Raw genomic sequence first — 13,850 nt, forward strand, 5'->3', positions numbered from 1 at the left:
GCATCTGGTTGCAGTCTCCAAATAAAACACACCGTGAAAGAAGAAAGTGCCCGTGTGAGAAATGACAACCTTGAAACCTCTTGCTTTTGTGTCCAGAAGAATCGTGCGGGGGGCTATGCGTCTCTGAAGCAGAGGAGGAGGGACGGCGGTGAGCATGTCGGCGCTGAACTGGAAGCCCTTCGTGTACGGGGGCCTGGCCTCGGTCACGGCCGAGTGCGGTAAGCAGCCCGCCGCCCGGCCGCCGCGCGTCGGGAGGCTTCAAACTTTCGGTCGCGATGTGGTGTTTGATGGGAGTGCAGTACAAGCACCGAAAGCGAAATTATGAAACACTTAGTCTCAGAAGTCAAATTGTAAGACAAAAAGAGTCATTTGGGCTGTTTATCAGCAGCTGAGGGTTCAGAGTTCACTGGGGAGAAAGTTGAACCTGGTGTTCAAACGGAGGTTTTATGGATCGATCTGTCCCCGTTTTCCTCGTCCCCCCTGCCACGATTAACTCATCCCGCTGCTGAAGAGGTTTGAGGAGCTCCAAGGCCTCCCTGCTCGAGTCCAGGGACTGTCATCGTGTTCTAGCTCAGCTCATTGTCCATATCCTATTTGTGACTTCCTCGTCTGCTCCGGGCCACAGCAGATCCTGTTTGTTCCTTGTTTACTCTCAGAATCACTTATTGGACAGATATTGATTGAGATCGTGTCAGGTGCTGGTCTGGGCCACTGCTGTTCTGGGGCAGAGGCTGCCCCTGAGGACCGACCGGGCAAGAGGTTGGGGTACATTAACACCCATCCCTGCCTGCCCGCTTAGGCTCCCGCCTTGGGTGGGCTTTCCCACCCACACAGGTTACTGAGTAGGGGTTTATATATATGTGGATGGACTATCTCAGGTACTGTATTAAACATTTTTACCTGCATTAACAGATTCACTTTCAGGCTGTAACCCACAGAGTGAGAAACTCCTTTAGAAAATACATTTATCTCTCTTCATTCATATTGAACCAAGTATTAGTTGTCGCATACATTAAAAATAGGAACTTAACGTTTTTAAATAGATTTCCTGTTTGTGTAAATCATTCCACGTCCCTACTTTTGACAGCAGTACAGCCTCCTCAAGTCCTATGTAAAATTAAGATGGGACATTAGTAAAAATGTACAGAAAAGAAAATACACTCATTTTAAAAAAGGGTTTTTTTTTTTTTTAAATCATTTGGTTCCTCTTTTAATAGAAAAAAGATTGCAAATTATCAGCCATTTCTTAGTTCTATTTCTTAGTTTACATTATAGGCTGAATGTTTCCTTAATAATATATTGCTATGTATCCTTTATTGAGTGGAATTTCTTTTTATTAAGTGAAACATTTCCTTCTTTAAAATTTTAAGGTACATTTCCAATTGATCTGACCAAGACACGGCTCCAGATTCAAGGCCAGAAGAACGATGCAAACTTTAAAGAGATCAGATATCGAGGAATGCTGCATGCGCTGGTGAGGATAGGCAGAGAAGAAGGCCTGAAAGCACTGTATTCGGGGTGAGTAGACCTTCGTGTGTTTGTATTTCACTGTTGACCTTTCAAATGAACAGACTTCACACAGACTTCATAGAGAAAAAGTACAGGTTTGGGGGGTATTTTAAAAGAGCAAGTACCATAGTTGAGTTTTCTCTTCAACTTCTTTTGTTTTTAATTGAAGTGTAGTCAGTTTACAATGTTCTGTCAATTTCTGGTGCACAGGGTAATAGTTTAGTCATACATAAACATACGTATATTTGTTTTCATATTCTTTGTATTATAGGTTACTACAAGATACTGATTATTTTCTATATATATGTTTTACGTAGTGAATGTTGTGGTGAGACTTTTTATTATATTCAAATAGAATAATACAAAATTTACATTTGTTTTAAAACATTCTGTAATACTGGTTTTTCACTCCGAAAGTAGCCCTTCCCCTTGGTTATTCTGAATTACTGAAGTTTTCGTTGGTTATTGTGAATTACTGAAGTTTTTGCCGTAATGAAAATGATATTGTATTCTCCATGGGTAAGAGTTTCAGTGAACAACTTTTTAACCCAACATTCAAAGAACAGTGTGCTGCAAGCACTGGTTAGGAAAGTGAATAAGGCAGGGCTTGCCTATTGTCAGTCAGAGTCCCTGCAGGAAACAGAATTTTAAATGAGAGATTAATGAAGGGCTACTCAAGGGTTAAGGGAATAAATGAAGGATTTTGAGGTCCCTAGAAACTAGCAAAGTGAGAACTTGTTACCAATGCTAGGACCACAGGGACAGGGGCAAGAATGGTGTTAGCAGAACCTACTTGGGCTGGAGCCTTGAAGGAGCCAACGGTAGTTGTCGAGGATGCTTTGCCAGTGCCCAGGGAGAGGAAGAAATACCTGTGCTTCTTTCTCCTCCCTCCCCCACCTCCTTCCCATCTTCTACTGGCCAAATCCACCAGGAAGTCAGCTGGCAGGGGAACCAGGGTGATGTGGTCCATGGCACCAGCCTTGCCGGGCATACAGCAGGACAGAGAAGGGCGAGGATGGATCTGGGAGCACACATGGGAATCAGCAGCAGCACCCTGTCCTGAAGGAACTGTTGTTTAGTGGGGCTGCGGATGTGCAAACAGGGATTCCAGTGGAGTCTGCTGAGTACCAGAGTCTGGTAGAGACAAGGTGCCAGTCCCAAGCTGTGGGGACGAGAGGGGACCGGTTTGCTGGAAAGGTGGTGGATCTGATCTTGAAAGGACCAAGACGAATTAGCCAGGTGAGGTTAAAGGGGAACTCTGTTCATTAAGAGCAAGTAGTATGTGCAAGAGAACATGGTCCATTCTAGGAACTGCAAGTGATTCAGTGTGTCTGTAGCATAGGAGTTACTGTGTAGCAGGAGATGGAGTTGGAGTGGTAACAAGTGGTCAGGACCCAGACAGGCCTCAGGCCATGCTAAGCATCTTGATTTTGTCCGGGACACTACAGGTCCCAAACCAGGCCTCACAGCCCTCCCAACTACGGATCCCAAAGGTTTTTGTCTTTCAACAGAGCCAGTGTTTTAAATATGAGAAGTTGAACATGAAAACCTGGAATTCCATCTTCTCAGGAAAACCCACCATCTGGGCTCACATTTGTTCACTTATGGCAATAGTAACCAGTGTTAAGGATGCTTTCTTTGGCTTATCCAAACCCTTGGTGCTCACGTAGCGTAGGTGTGCAGTTAGACCCAGCCTCCTTCATGGACTCGCAGCATCTGCCTGGTACCTGTCAGCACGTGACTGTGGCAGACAAAAGCCCCTTAAAGGGTTATGAGGAGAGGGACTGACACAACCAGGTTTCCACTGTAAAAGGTGCCTGCCTGCCGTGGGGGGAAAGAGTTAGAGACAGTGACAGTGGAAGCAGGCCGACACGGAGGACATAGAGACAAGGATCCAACCTGAGGTTTGTCTGGGGGATGGAGAAAAAGAAGACAGGCTGGAAGGCTCTTTAGGGCAGAGAATCGACGTCATATGTAACCTTATGTGCGAAGTGGAGGTGGCTGGGGAAGGAGGAGACAGGCTAAAGCTAATGTCTCATTTTCTGGTTCTGGCCAGTGTGCTGATTGAGGTTCCATCCTCTGGTCCAGGACACAGAAGAGAAGAGGGGATTGTCTGGAGAGGGAAGATAATTAGTTCAATGTGGAGCACTTGATCTATCTGGTGGACGTGTGAGTTGAGAAATCTGGGAAGCAGCTGGAAATGCATCTTTGGATCAGTCAGTATTGGCAACTTGAATTTAGGAACCGTCAGTCATTAGACAGTTGAAGCCGTGGGAGTAGATGAGCTCCTCTGGGAGCGTGTGGAGCGAGGAGAGAAGAGAGGAAGGATAGAATTCCAGGGCACCCCTGAGGGCAGAGGTTGGGTGCTGCAGAGAGAGGAGTTGGACGGGGAAGTGACGGGGGAAGTAGCTCAAGGAGGAGAAGGCTGCAAGCAGGACAAAGAATGACAGCAAGTACTGCAGAGATGCTGATGGAAAACTCATCTAATTTAGCAACAGAGATGTCACTTGGGCCCCTTGTGGTGAGGGGAGTTTTGATGGAAGGGGCGGAGGGAAACCAGATTGCCGTCAAGAAGGAGGTGGGGGTGCAGCAGGAGAGCTGGGGAGTGTGAGTGCACAGGGTGGCCCTGGGGTCAGAGAGGGGCCCAGAGGGAGAGGAAATAACTGGAACAGGGCCCCCAGGAGATAGGAGATGAGCTCCAGAGCAACCCTGGAGGAGTGACTGATGCTTACAGAGGCCAGACTTCACCAGGCGCTTTGTGCTGAGAAAGGAAAGCTGTCTGGTTATGGATGAACTTGTTCACTGACGTGTTCACTGAGGATAAATAGGAGGGGCTGAGCTTTCACTTAGTGAACTGATAATCTCCTGTATTTTTGTTGGATTTTGAAATCTAAGAAGTCTGTTTTAGTGTAGCTTGATTGTGGAAGGCAGATACGTGATTGCATCTCCTGCGTGGGTCTTCTGGAGGATTTTAAGTGATTTTCTAGAACGTCTCTGTCTCATTGTACATTGGTTTGGCAGGATTGCCCCCGCGATGTTACGCCAGGCTTCCTATGGCACCATCAAGATAGGCACTTACCAGAGCCTGAAGCGGCTATTTGTTGAGCACCCGGAAGGTGAGCGGGGAATCTTTCTTCCACTTGTGGACAGGAGGCGGGTTGCTTATCTTTTCATTCAAGTGGTTTTGGAGCAAGTTTTCTTTTTTTAAATAGAGGTACTGGAGATTGGACCCAGGACCTCGTGCGATTCTAAGCATGTGCTCTACCTTTGAGCTATCCCCCACCTCCTGGATTGATCTTCTTATTTGTGACTTTACCACTTTGGAGGAGAACTCTAGGTATAAAGTCTAAATGAATTATGCTTGCAGCAAGTCAGTTATTTATCAGCTGAATTTAGGGGAATAACAGTTAAACGGAGCAATCTTACATCTTAATGAGTTGTCCTTAATCTCCACAATGTCCAGACTCGAGTGTATGTTCTTAGAGTTGTAGCCCACTGAAAAATTTCTAAAGTCATGAGAATGATCATGTATTTTTTAGGAAAGCAGCAAATGCATTTCTTAGTATTAAGAACCCTGAGTTCTACTATTCTATTGCTGGTTGATTCTTCGACTTTGCTTTAATTTATAGAAGTTTCTATCTTTTTTTTTTTTTTTTTCAATGTGGTGAGCACCAGTCACTACTCCATGAGAGTGATGAATAGGAGCAAAGATGCCGTGGAAGTGCTTTGCTGTATTTCGAATTAAATATACATGATGTGCTTTAAAATGTTATCTCCACATTGTCTCATAAGAGGGTATCTTTTATTCTCCCACCAGTCGGTGTACTGCCTCATCATAGTCACAACAGTGGTCTGCATTTATGCCCAAAAGTGAATTCGTAGATGGTCACTCACTCTGCATGATATCACATGCCTTCTTAAATATCAAGAAGTTTTGCTGAGCAAACTTCCTAATCCTTTTAAAATTACTTGATTCAGAAAGAATCACATTTCTGTATTCTCTTAAATGAACAAGTGGTATGTAAATGAATTGCACCAGTATCTGAGTTACCCACATGAAGAAGAGCTCTGTATGTATGAAAAGTCAAATAATAATGTCTTTGATTACAGATGAAACCCTTCTGATAAATGTGTTATGTGGAATTCTCTCCGGAGTCATATCCTCAAGCATTGCTAATCCAACTGATGTTTTGAAAGTAAGCGTGCTGTCTGTATCTTATAGACACATTCTGCATTTTCTTATTGAGACCAACGTTCAGATAATGAAAACCTGTGAATATAACTGCTATGTATGTGTGAATCTGTTTATGATTTAAGTGCCATGAAGACTCTAACTTAGAGTCACGCGCTAGATGGATTTCCCACTGAGACAGATAAGCTCCCAAGTAGAGCCCATTTTTGGAGACTTTGGTGATGCTGGAGGTTTTGGTGATTAACCAGAAAAAAAAAATTGAGGCTTAGATGCATTTGATTTTCATTTTTCATTGAAAATCTCTCGTTTTATGGGTTCATTAAAATAGATGGGCTGCAAGTTCTACACAAGGCTAGGCAGCTCATTGCCGACTGTTTCTGCAGGCATTATGTTACCCATTCATTTGATTTCAGGAAATAGTAATGAAAATACTTAAGCACAATTAGACATAACACATTAGATGATCTTGTCAACAGTACCAGGGATACAGCCTCCTTAAATCCTTTTTGCAATACAGCAAGGGACTAACTAATTAAAGAAAATCAAAATTAGGTGTGAGTAACTGTTTGAACATGTGCTTCTACTTTGGACTAATGTGCTAAATACTTAGAATCCAAAAATGAGTAAAGCAAGGACCCTGCCTGCAGCCTTCAGTCTAGTAGGAGATTCGGACAAGCATCAGAATTGTCTGCAGCAGGGTGTTGGGCGCACTACAGTCACACACGGTGAAGGTACTGCATGTGCGATGAGAAACAACAGGTCCTTTTGCCACGAGTTTACCCTGTGTTGGGGTAAGATTGCTAGAGAAAATATCCACACTCCTATGAATCTCTTAAATGTACATCAAGGCTACGGAAAGGCAGCTCCTGCATTTTGTTTTATTTTCCCACATTAACGTGGCAACAACAGTGCCCTTTAGAATTGGGGGTAATGCATGTGCTCCCGAAACCAAAATAGAGCACCAGTTTTTTAGTGGGATGTCCCTTTTCATTCTTAAAAATGCAGAGTGCTACATCAAACGTTATTTTTATGTTGGGATCTTGGTCATGTGAATTCCATGGCTGTTTTAAAGTTTATTTGTAAGTTCAAGAGTGACGGGCATCACGTGGCCATCCTGTGGCCAGCGCAGCTGCATACCTTTTGATTTGGCTGGTCGGAAATAATAGTGGCTTGAAGTAACTAATTTAAGAAATGTGCTTGCCCATGTTTAGTGTTGCCAGGTACACTGGATACTCACTAACTCCATTAAATCTCTAGAATTACCATCATATTCTCTCTCTCCTACTTAGTAACCTGGAGGGAAATATGCCATATTCTTTCCTTTTTAAGAGAGTATTTTAAAAAATAATAATTTCTTTTTGATTCTTAAGAAGCTACTATATGCAAGACTCTGGATGCTCCTAGATGCTTTTTGTTGATTCCAAAGTGCCTAAGAACCAATCCTTATACATTTTTAGTCTACTGAGGACATTTTAAACTAGCTAACATTATAGTGATACTTATATTGTACTTTTTTTCTTTTAATGGTTATTAAACAGTAGATTGAGCGCTCTTTAAAAGTCTGCATTTGGGGAGAAATGTTCTAGTTTCTCACGTTAGTATTTAAAATACTCTCTAGATACGGATGCAAGCACAAAACAGCACCCTTCAAGGAGGAATGATCGGCAACTTCATTAACATTTACCAGCAAGAGGGAACAAGAGGGCTATGGAAGGTAAGCTTGAAAAATGGACTTAGTTCTTCCCCCTTTTTTTGAATTTATTTTTCTATTTCCACTATTTTATTTAATCCAAATGACATGATGGAGTAAGGGAAGAAGCGTGACATCTGCCCTGAAAGATAGCTTTTTCCTTCATTTCCTTAATCTGTAAAATGGAAATATAAGGAATATGTCATGATTTTAAAGTGCCTTTTGAATAATTCACATGTAAGAAATTCTGTGAAGGTTGAGTACTTTTTTCTTTTTAGTTCTTATGGATAAGGGGTTTCTAGGTCAGTGTTATGTTGGATTTTTTGGTCTGTGTGGTAGGAAACCTCATGGCTCTCAGGTGAAGGCTGTGTTACTAGGCAAGCCCTGGGATGGAATGCTATTTCCTAGTATTCCGGTGACTGTCAGTTCATGGACCAGAGCCTGAAGGTCACCCAGTACAGTCCTCTGGTACAAGGAAACCCAAGGCTCTGAGAGGGGACTCGTCCCGGTCAAGGTCGTACAGTTAGTGCCAGAATCAGAATTAGACTTTGGAGCTTCTGACTTCTTAGTCCCCGGGTTTTTCTGCTCTGCCCCTCTGCACTTCTACCTACCAACGGGAAAACATACAAATTGGCCTTAGTCTGTGGAGGAGAGAGATCTGAATCTTTGCTTTTCATATTTTCGCCCAGGGTGTGTCCCTGACAGCTCAGAGGGCTGCTATCGTCGTTGGCGTGGAGCTGCCAGTCTACGACCTCACCAAGAAACACCTCATTCTCTCGGGCCTGATGGGAGACACCGTGTATACCCATTTCCTGTATGTTCATGGTTTTTTAAAAAGTTAATATAGGTATGCACGAGTTCAGGTGGAAATAAGCTACTAGTTTATAGACATTTTAAAGGAAGTTCATTATAAAAGTATTCTCAGGTTTGAGAAATTGTGATACAGAAGTTGTTTTCCTAATGGTCTTTTCTTCATAGCTCGAGCTTCACCTGTGGGCTGGCCGGGGCCCTGGCCTCAAACCCTGTGGATGTTGTGAGAACACGTATGATGAATCAGAGAGTCCTTCGCGACAGCAGGTGCCCTGGCTACACAGGTACCCTGGATTGCTTGTTACAGGTGAGTGTGCACATCCATCTGTACCTGGCTGTGAATTCCTTTCGGGGCTCATTAGCTTCCCTGCTGCCCTCAGAAGTGTTTCTTAGCATGACTTAAAAACACAAGGGTTCAGAGCAAAACAAACCCACAGCTCTGTCACTAGAAATTGTGTGGCTTTGGTCAAGGTATGGACTCTACACTGAAATTTCCTCGTAAGTGAAATGGGACAATAATAGCAGCTATATCACAGAATTATTGTAAAAATAATTGAGATAATACAACAAAATAGTTAGCATAGCACCTGGAATAATGTTAAGTAAAAACATTTTGTACATTTATAGTAATAAGTATAGTATAAACTTTTATAACAATGCTAAAGCCTTGTTAGTATAATAATAAGGGACACTTTGGCAAAATAAGCACATTTATTTTCATCTTCAACATTCTAGTGGATTGCTTCAATCAATGAAACTATCCCCCCATATATATATATTGTTAATATATTTTATTTATGTGTACTTAACTGAAGAAGTAACTAAATTTTGAGGGCTAATATAACTGAGTGATGCTTTAAAGCCCTGAGATGGTACAGAGTTTTTGCCACACTGGGGCTAATTTTTATAAATACAAAATTTAGATGAATATTTGGAAGTGAAAGTTCAATATATCACCTTCCTATCGAGTCAGACTGGAAGGCATCTCCTTCATTCAGACGTCTCTCAAAGGAACACACGAATCTCAACCATAATTCTCAGTTTAAATAACTGGGCCCCACTGTTTGTGAGCAGGTGAAAGTTTGTGACCGTCTCCCCTCCTGGATTGCTGGCAGCCAAAGACGAGGGACCACTTTTGTGGTTGCTGTTTTTCGGCATAATTCTGGCACATCCTTAGAATTTAAATATTGCTTTAATGAAGCAAAGATACTTGATTTTGTCCATCCAGTAACATGAAATCGTGGTGCTCTGAACTATGTGTGTTTACCACCATTGCCTCCCTTTTTTATTTCCAACCTGTTTGTGAGCCCACATGGCAGGAGGCAGGAGACTCTAGGTTGGAATTACATCTCATTTCTTATTCATTTAACTGCTGTTTGCTTTGGGTGCGGGGTGGTTTGACACAGAGCCTTAGTCTTTACCTATGCAGAAGGTTTTAAAGAACAAAAAGAGGCAGAGGGCAATGATTTCTTACAGAGTCTTTCCAAACAGAATTTTGTTTTTAAGAAAAATAGATCATTCCAGTATGGCTGCTGATTATTAGTGCATATTTGACGTAATTGGAAAGTTGGAAGTTAACTTTTTTTCCCCCTCTCCCTTATAACAGACGTGGAAGAATGAAGGTTTTTTTGCTCTATATAAAGGGTTTTGGCCAAATTGGTTGAGACTCGGTCCTTGGAATATTATTGTATCCTTTTCTGTTGCAGTGGATCTGAAAAAAGATAGAACTAAAGAATGTTGTTTGTATAAACTATCATGTTATAATTTAGACGTAGGCTCTTACTCTTTTGAGTTCCTCTGATTCAAGAAATAACTTCTCAGTTTCTTTTTTAGGAGGTAAAATGTCTCTGCTAGGCATTGTGAATCTTGGTTTAGTGATGGTATTATTGAAAGGCAGTGATATCAATAAAACCTTTTAGACTCTGCTCTAGAAGCTGATTTCAGAGACAAAGTTTGTTTTGTTTTGTTTAATCCCTAGCCACCCTTGAGAAGGATGTAGTTTGGCAGCAGTGTTGTAGAATGCTTATTTTAGACAGTGCCTAAGGATAGACGGGAATCAGCTCCAGAACCTTTTGGCTGATGAGCCAAAGTGGGAGGCAGGAAGGAAGTAGCAGTTTATTAGAAATGAAAAGGCCAGAGGGGTGGATATAGCTCAGTGGTAGAGCGCATGCTTAGCATGCACGAGGTCCTGGGTTCAATTCCTAGTTTAAAAAATTAAAAAAAAAAAAAGGGCAGAATTATAAAGTAGGGGATGTTGGTTTGCACCATCCTTATTTATCTGCGCCTCCCTCCCGTGGACGCTTGCCTAGTGGAAACCCTGGAGGAGAGCTTCTCAGACTTGCTTTGTTTCTCTCTCTCACAGAATTCCCTGTTCTGTAAAGTATTCCCAGAAGTCAGAAGAGCTAGCAGTGTGGATGTAATCTTAGAAGAAGCTTTCAGAGTTGATGCAGGGGATTTATGTATCTTGGCTGTGGTCTGTCTCTTCTAAGCCAACCTTGGGAAGGCTAACGGGGAGGTCTTTTGGGGTGGTTGAAGGTGGAGCCTCTCCTGTTTAATCATGTCCACGGTGTGTGGTCTGTCCAGACCTATTTGTTCATAGGTGAGCCATCTGTGGGTCTGTTTTGATGCATCAGGGTTAAGATGGTATTGTCTTTGTCAGCCTTAACCAATGCCTGCAGTTCTTCGTGACATACGAGCAGTTGAAGAAATTGGATTTGTGACAAGTCATGACTGCATGAGAGACATCCCTCTGACAATGCTCACTTCTGAAATAGCAAAGCTTCCTTGTTTTCCCACCGCTTCTCACTGCTTAGCTCCTCACAGGTTCTGAGGCGTGAGCAACAGGTGAAGACTGGGTTAGCTCGAATTGCGGTGTCTTGGCATCAGATACTCTGTATCAAACGTTTAATGGCATAAACAGTAACATCCAAACACTAGTCCTTACCATTCAAGTGCCCTTCGACCTCAAGGATAACATGAAATGCATGTTTCTTGCTGAAGAAAACTTATATGAAGATCAGGAACTGTGTGCTATTTTCTTCAGGGGGGAGTAACTCCTGATGCATCTCAGCGCGCTGCTGAGACCACCAGAGTGTTCGAAAGAGGCTCTCCAGAGCCGCGGAGGAGACCCCCCAAGAGGGTGTTACTGTTCGGGAAACACTGGGGGTCTGTGACTTCGTGTCAGCTGAAGAACCGTCACACGTGGAGACCTGGCTTTTCAACTCCGGGTAAAAACAGTGCAGGAAATAGATCCCTGGAATATTGCACTGCTTGATAATTTCCTATTTGGGCAGGATCTCTCACTTATAATAAGTGATTTTTAAGCCTTTGACAACTCAACCTTTGTGAGGAATTGTTATGAAGTATTTTAATATCTAAACTCGTGATGGTGAGATAGGTTGGCTTTGAAGTTGGCAAATCGGTGTTGGTGGGTGGTGTTTTTAAGCAACTTGGGTTCTGTCTTAGGTAATGTCAGTAATTTGCTCTATGATTTTAACAAAGTTTCTATTTCCCAGTCTGTCAAATGAGGATAATAACATCTGTTGATGCTGAGGGTCAAGTAAAGAAAACAGTAGTTGGTACCACTTGACTTGTAGGGTAGGTGTGCTTACGTCATGCTGTCATACAGCCGTCATCCCAGAAGACGATGTCCGTGTGTACAGAAGAGGTTGTTCTATTATGGGCTTCTCCTGAGTGAGGCCCTTTGTTAAAAGCCTGGTGAAAGAAAGAGGTTAAGGTTTTACAGCGTTTTCCTTAGCAAAATGTTGCAAGTGAATCAGAGTTGATTTTTCCAGATTTCCCAGTTTTTGCTTTAGCTCTGGTCATGTTTGTTGAAACATTTCCTGTCTTGGACTTCCTAATCAGTTTGGATGGAAAGTTCTTGCTTGAAATTTGAAGAGCAATTTCTTTCACGTGCCTGTTTCTCGAGTCTGATCAGAGGCATATAACATCTTCCTTCTTTTCTTCTAAAGACAGGATATCCTTCGTGCTCATCATCTTACTCTTTTTCAAAATAGAAGGTGACTCTGAGAGCCCCACGACCTTTTCACTTCTAGAAGACAGCCCCAGGAAAGGGAATATGAATAGGTTAAAATATCTACTTGGGTACCTTCAGTTCTGCCCTTTGAGAGTGACATCAGATACATCCTAACTGGGGCTCCGTGACAGATGCTTCCACAGTGTGTGCGATTCCCAGTCGGTCCAGCCCCCGGGCTGCTTCCTCCCTCGAAGTAGAATAGAAGGCTCGTGAGTCTTTCTTGGGGATTGGGCAGTTTTCCTCCCACTTCACCTTCCGCTCTTTGTTTATGTTGACTTTGACAAAAGATTTTGTGAAGCAGAATTTTAGTTGCAAAGGTAAGAGCTAAGATAAGAAAGGAGGGGACTGAAGGGGGCATGGAGGTATCGATTACTTCAAGAGTCAGGTGGGAGTCCAGTTCTCCCTGACCTGCTCTGGAAGTGATGCCGGAGAGATGACCCTATTCAGACCTTGCCCCTCGTACTGAACCCTGTCTTTAGAGAGTTTCTTCTTACCAGAACATTCCATTGATACGATAAGGGCTTTCCATAGAAAGGCTTTCATCTTTGAGTTTCTTTGAGTTCAAAGGATTATGTTTTATGAACCACTCTTTTTTTTTAATGTAGAAAACAGTTTAAGTATATGTATAATTCCTAAGATGGTAGAAGCAAGTTCATTATGAAAACCATGTAAATCTTGTCATGCAATATTTATTATATCAATTTATTCAAATATGTACATGTTCTGGGGGAGGGGTATAGCTCAAGTGATAGAGTGCATGCTTGGCATGCATGAGGTCCTGGGTTCAGTCCCCTGTACCGCCTCTAAAAATAAATAAACCTAATTATGTCCCCCCATCAAAATTTAAAAAAAAAACAAATAATACAATAACAAATATGTACATGTTCATACCGGGATGAAAAGAAAATCAAACCTCACTGTTAAACGTAAGTACGCTTTTAAGACAAAAATGTAGTATTTCTTCAGTGTAGATTTATTAAATAGAACAAGGTCTTAACCTGTTTCGGTTTTTCTACTTCCTGAAAGAGTAATGCAGTTGATGAAGCTTCTAACCAAGAAAGAACTTGAGGAACTAAGTCCTCCATCCCCCCCACACTGGTTATTGGTTACATGTGGCAAAGGGAGTTTTAGCTTTTATAACCAAAATGAAGAAAGTATATATTTTGTTTGTTTGCTTGTGGATTTGTGTAATCACTGATGCTAAGTTTTGCTGATTGTGGTATAAAAAATGGCTCCTGTTCGCCATATTTATTCATGCGCTAGAAATAATGTATATTATATAAAGACTGAAAGTTTTCATAAGCTTTTATATTTTGAGCTCTTTAAACATTGTTGGAATATGTGGCATAAATCTGGTTTCATTATTTAATAAACTGGAGTAATATATAATAATAAAAATGATGTGTGGTTATTTCAGATAAATAGAAACGTTTAAACAGAGACAAGCTCCAAAGCGTCCAGAAGGCTGGAGCAGAAATAGCATTCGTGAAAGTGGCTGCAGACATTTCTCTCTGCTTAGAGAGGTTGTTGGGGTTGTCTTACTAATTACCTGAATGTCTGTGTGGCCTCCCATTCGGTGAAACACTGCAGCTCAGTAGAGGCCAGTGAATTCG

General features: G+C 42.1%; 1 protein-coding gene across 4 annotated transcripts in view; it reads left to right on the forward strand.

Moving 5' to 3' along the window:
* Window positions 1-13,635, forward strand: part of SLC25A30 (solute carrier family 25 member 30) — a 40,690-nt gene extending 27,055 nt beyond the window's left edge. The window contains exons 2-10 of one of the 4 annotated variants that reach the window (XM_032496123.1): window positions 97-218; window positions 1,371-1,518; window positions 4,531-4,625; window positions 5,620-5,705; window positions 7,320-7,415; window positions 8,081-8,205; window positions 8,370-8,508; window positions 9,808-9,888; window positions 10,880-13,635. In XM_032496123.1, coding sequence (XP_032352014.1) covers window positions 155-218; window positions 1,371-1,518; window positions 4,531-4,625; window positions 5,620-5,705; window positions 7,320-7,415; window positions 8,081-8,205; window positions 8,370-8,508; window positions 9,808-9,888; window positions 10,880-10,921 — 876 coding nt within the window. In that variant the 5' untranslated portion in view covers window positions 97-154 and the 3' untranslated portion in view covers window positions 10,922-13,635. Of the gene's footprint in view, window positions 1-96; window positions 219-1,370; window positions 1,519-4,530; window positions 4,626-5,619; window positions 5,706-7,319; window positions 7,416-8,080; window positions 8,206-8,369; window positions 8,509-9,807; window positions 9,889-10,563; window positions 10,774-10,879 lie in introns of those variants that run through there. The other 3 variants (XM_014561471.2, XM_032496121.1, XM_032496122.1) reach the window with 3 other exon arrangements.
* Window positions 13,636-13,850: the final 215 nt, after the last annotated feature.

Source organism: Camelus ferus, chromosome 14, assembly GCF_009834535.1.
Source record: "Camelus ferus isolate YT-003-E chromosome 14, BCGSAC_Cfer_1.0, whole genome shotgun sequence".
NCBI classification, from domain to species: domain Eukaryota; kingdom Metazoa; phylum Chordata; class Mammalia; order Artiodactyla; family Camelidae; genus Camelus; species Camelus ferus.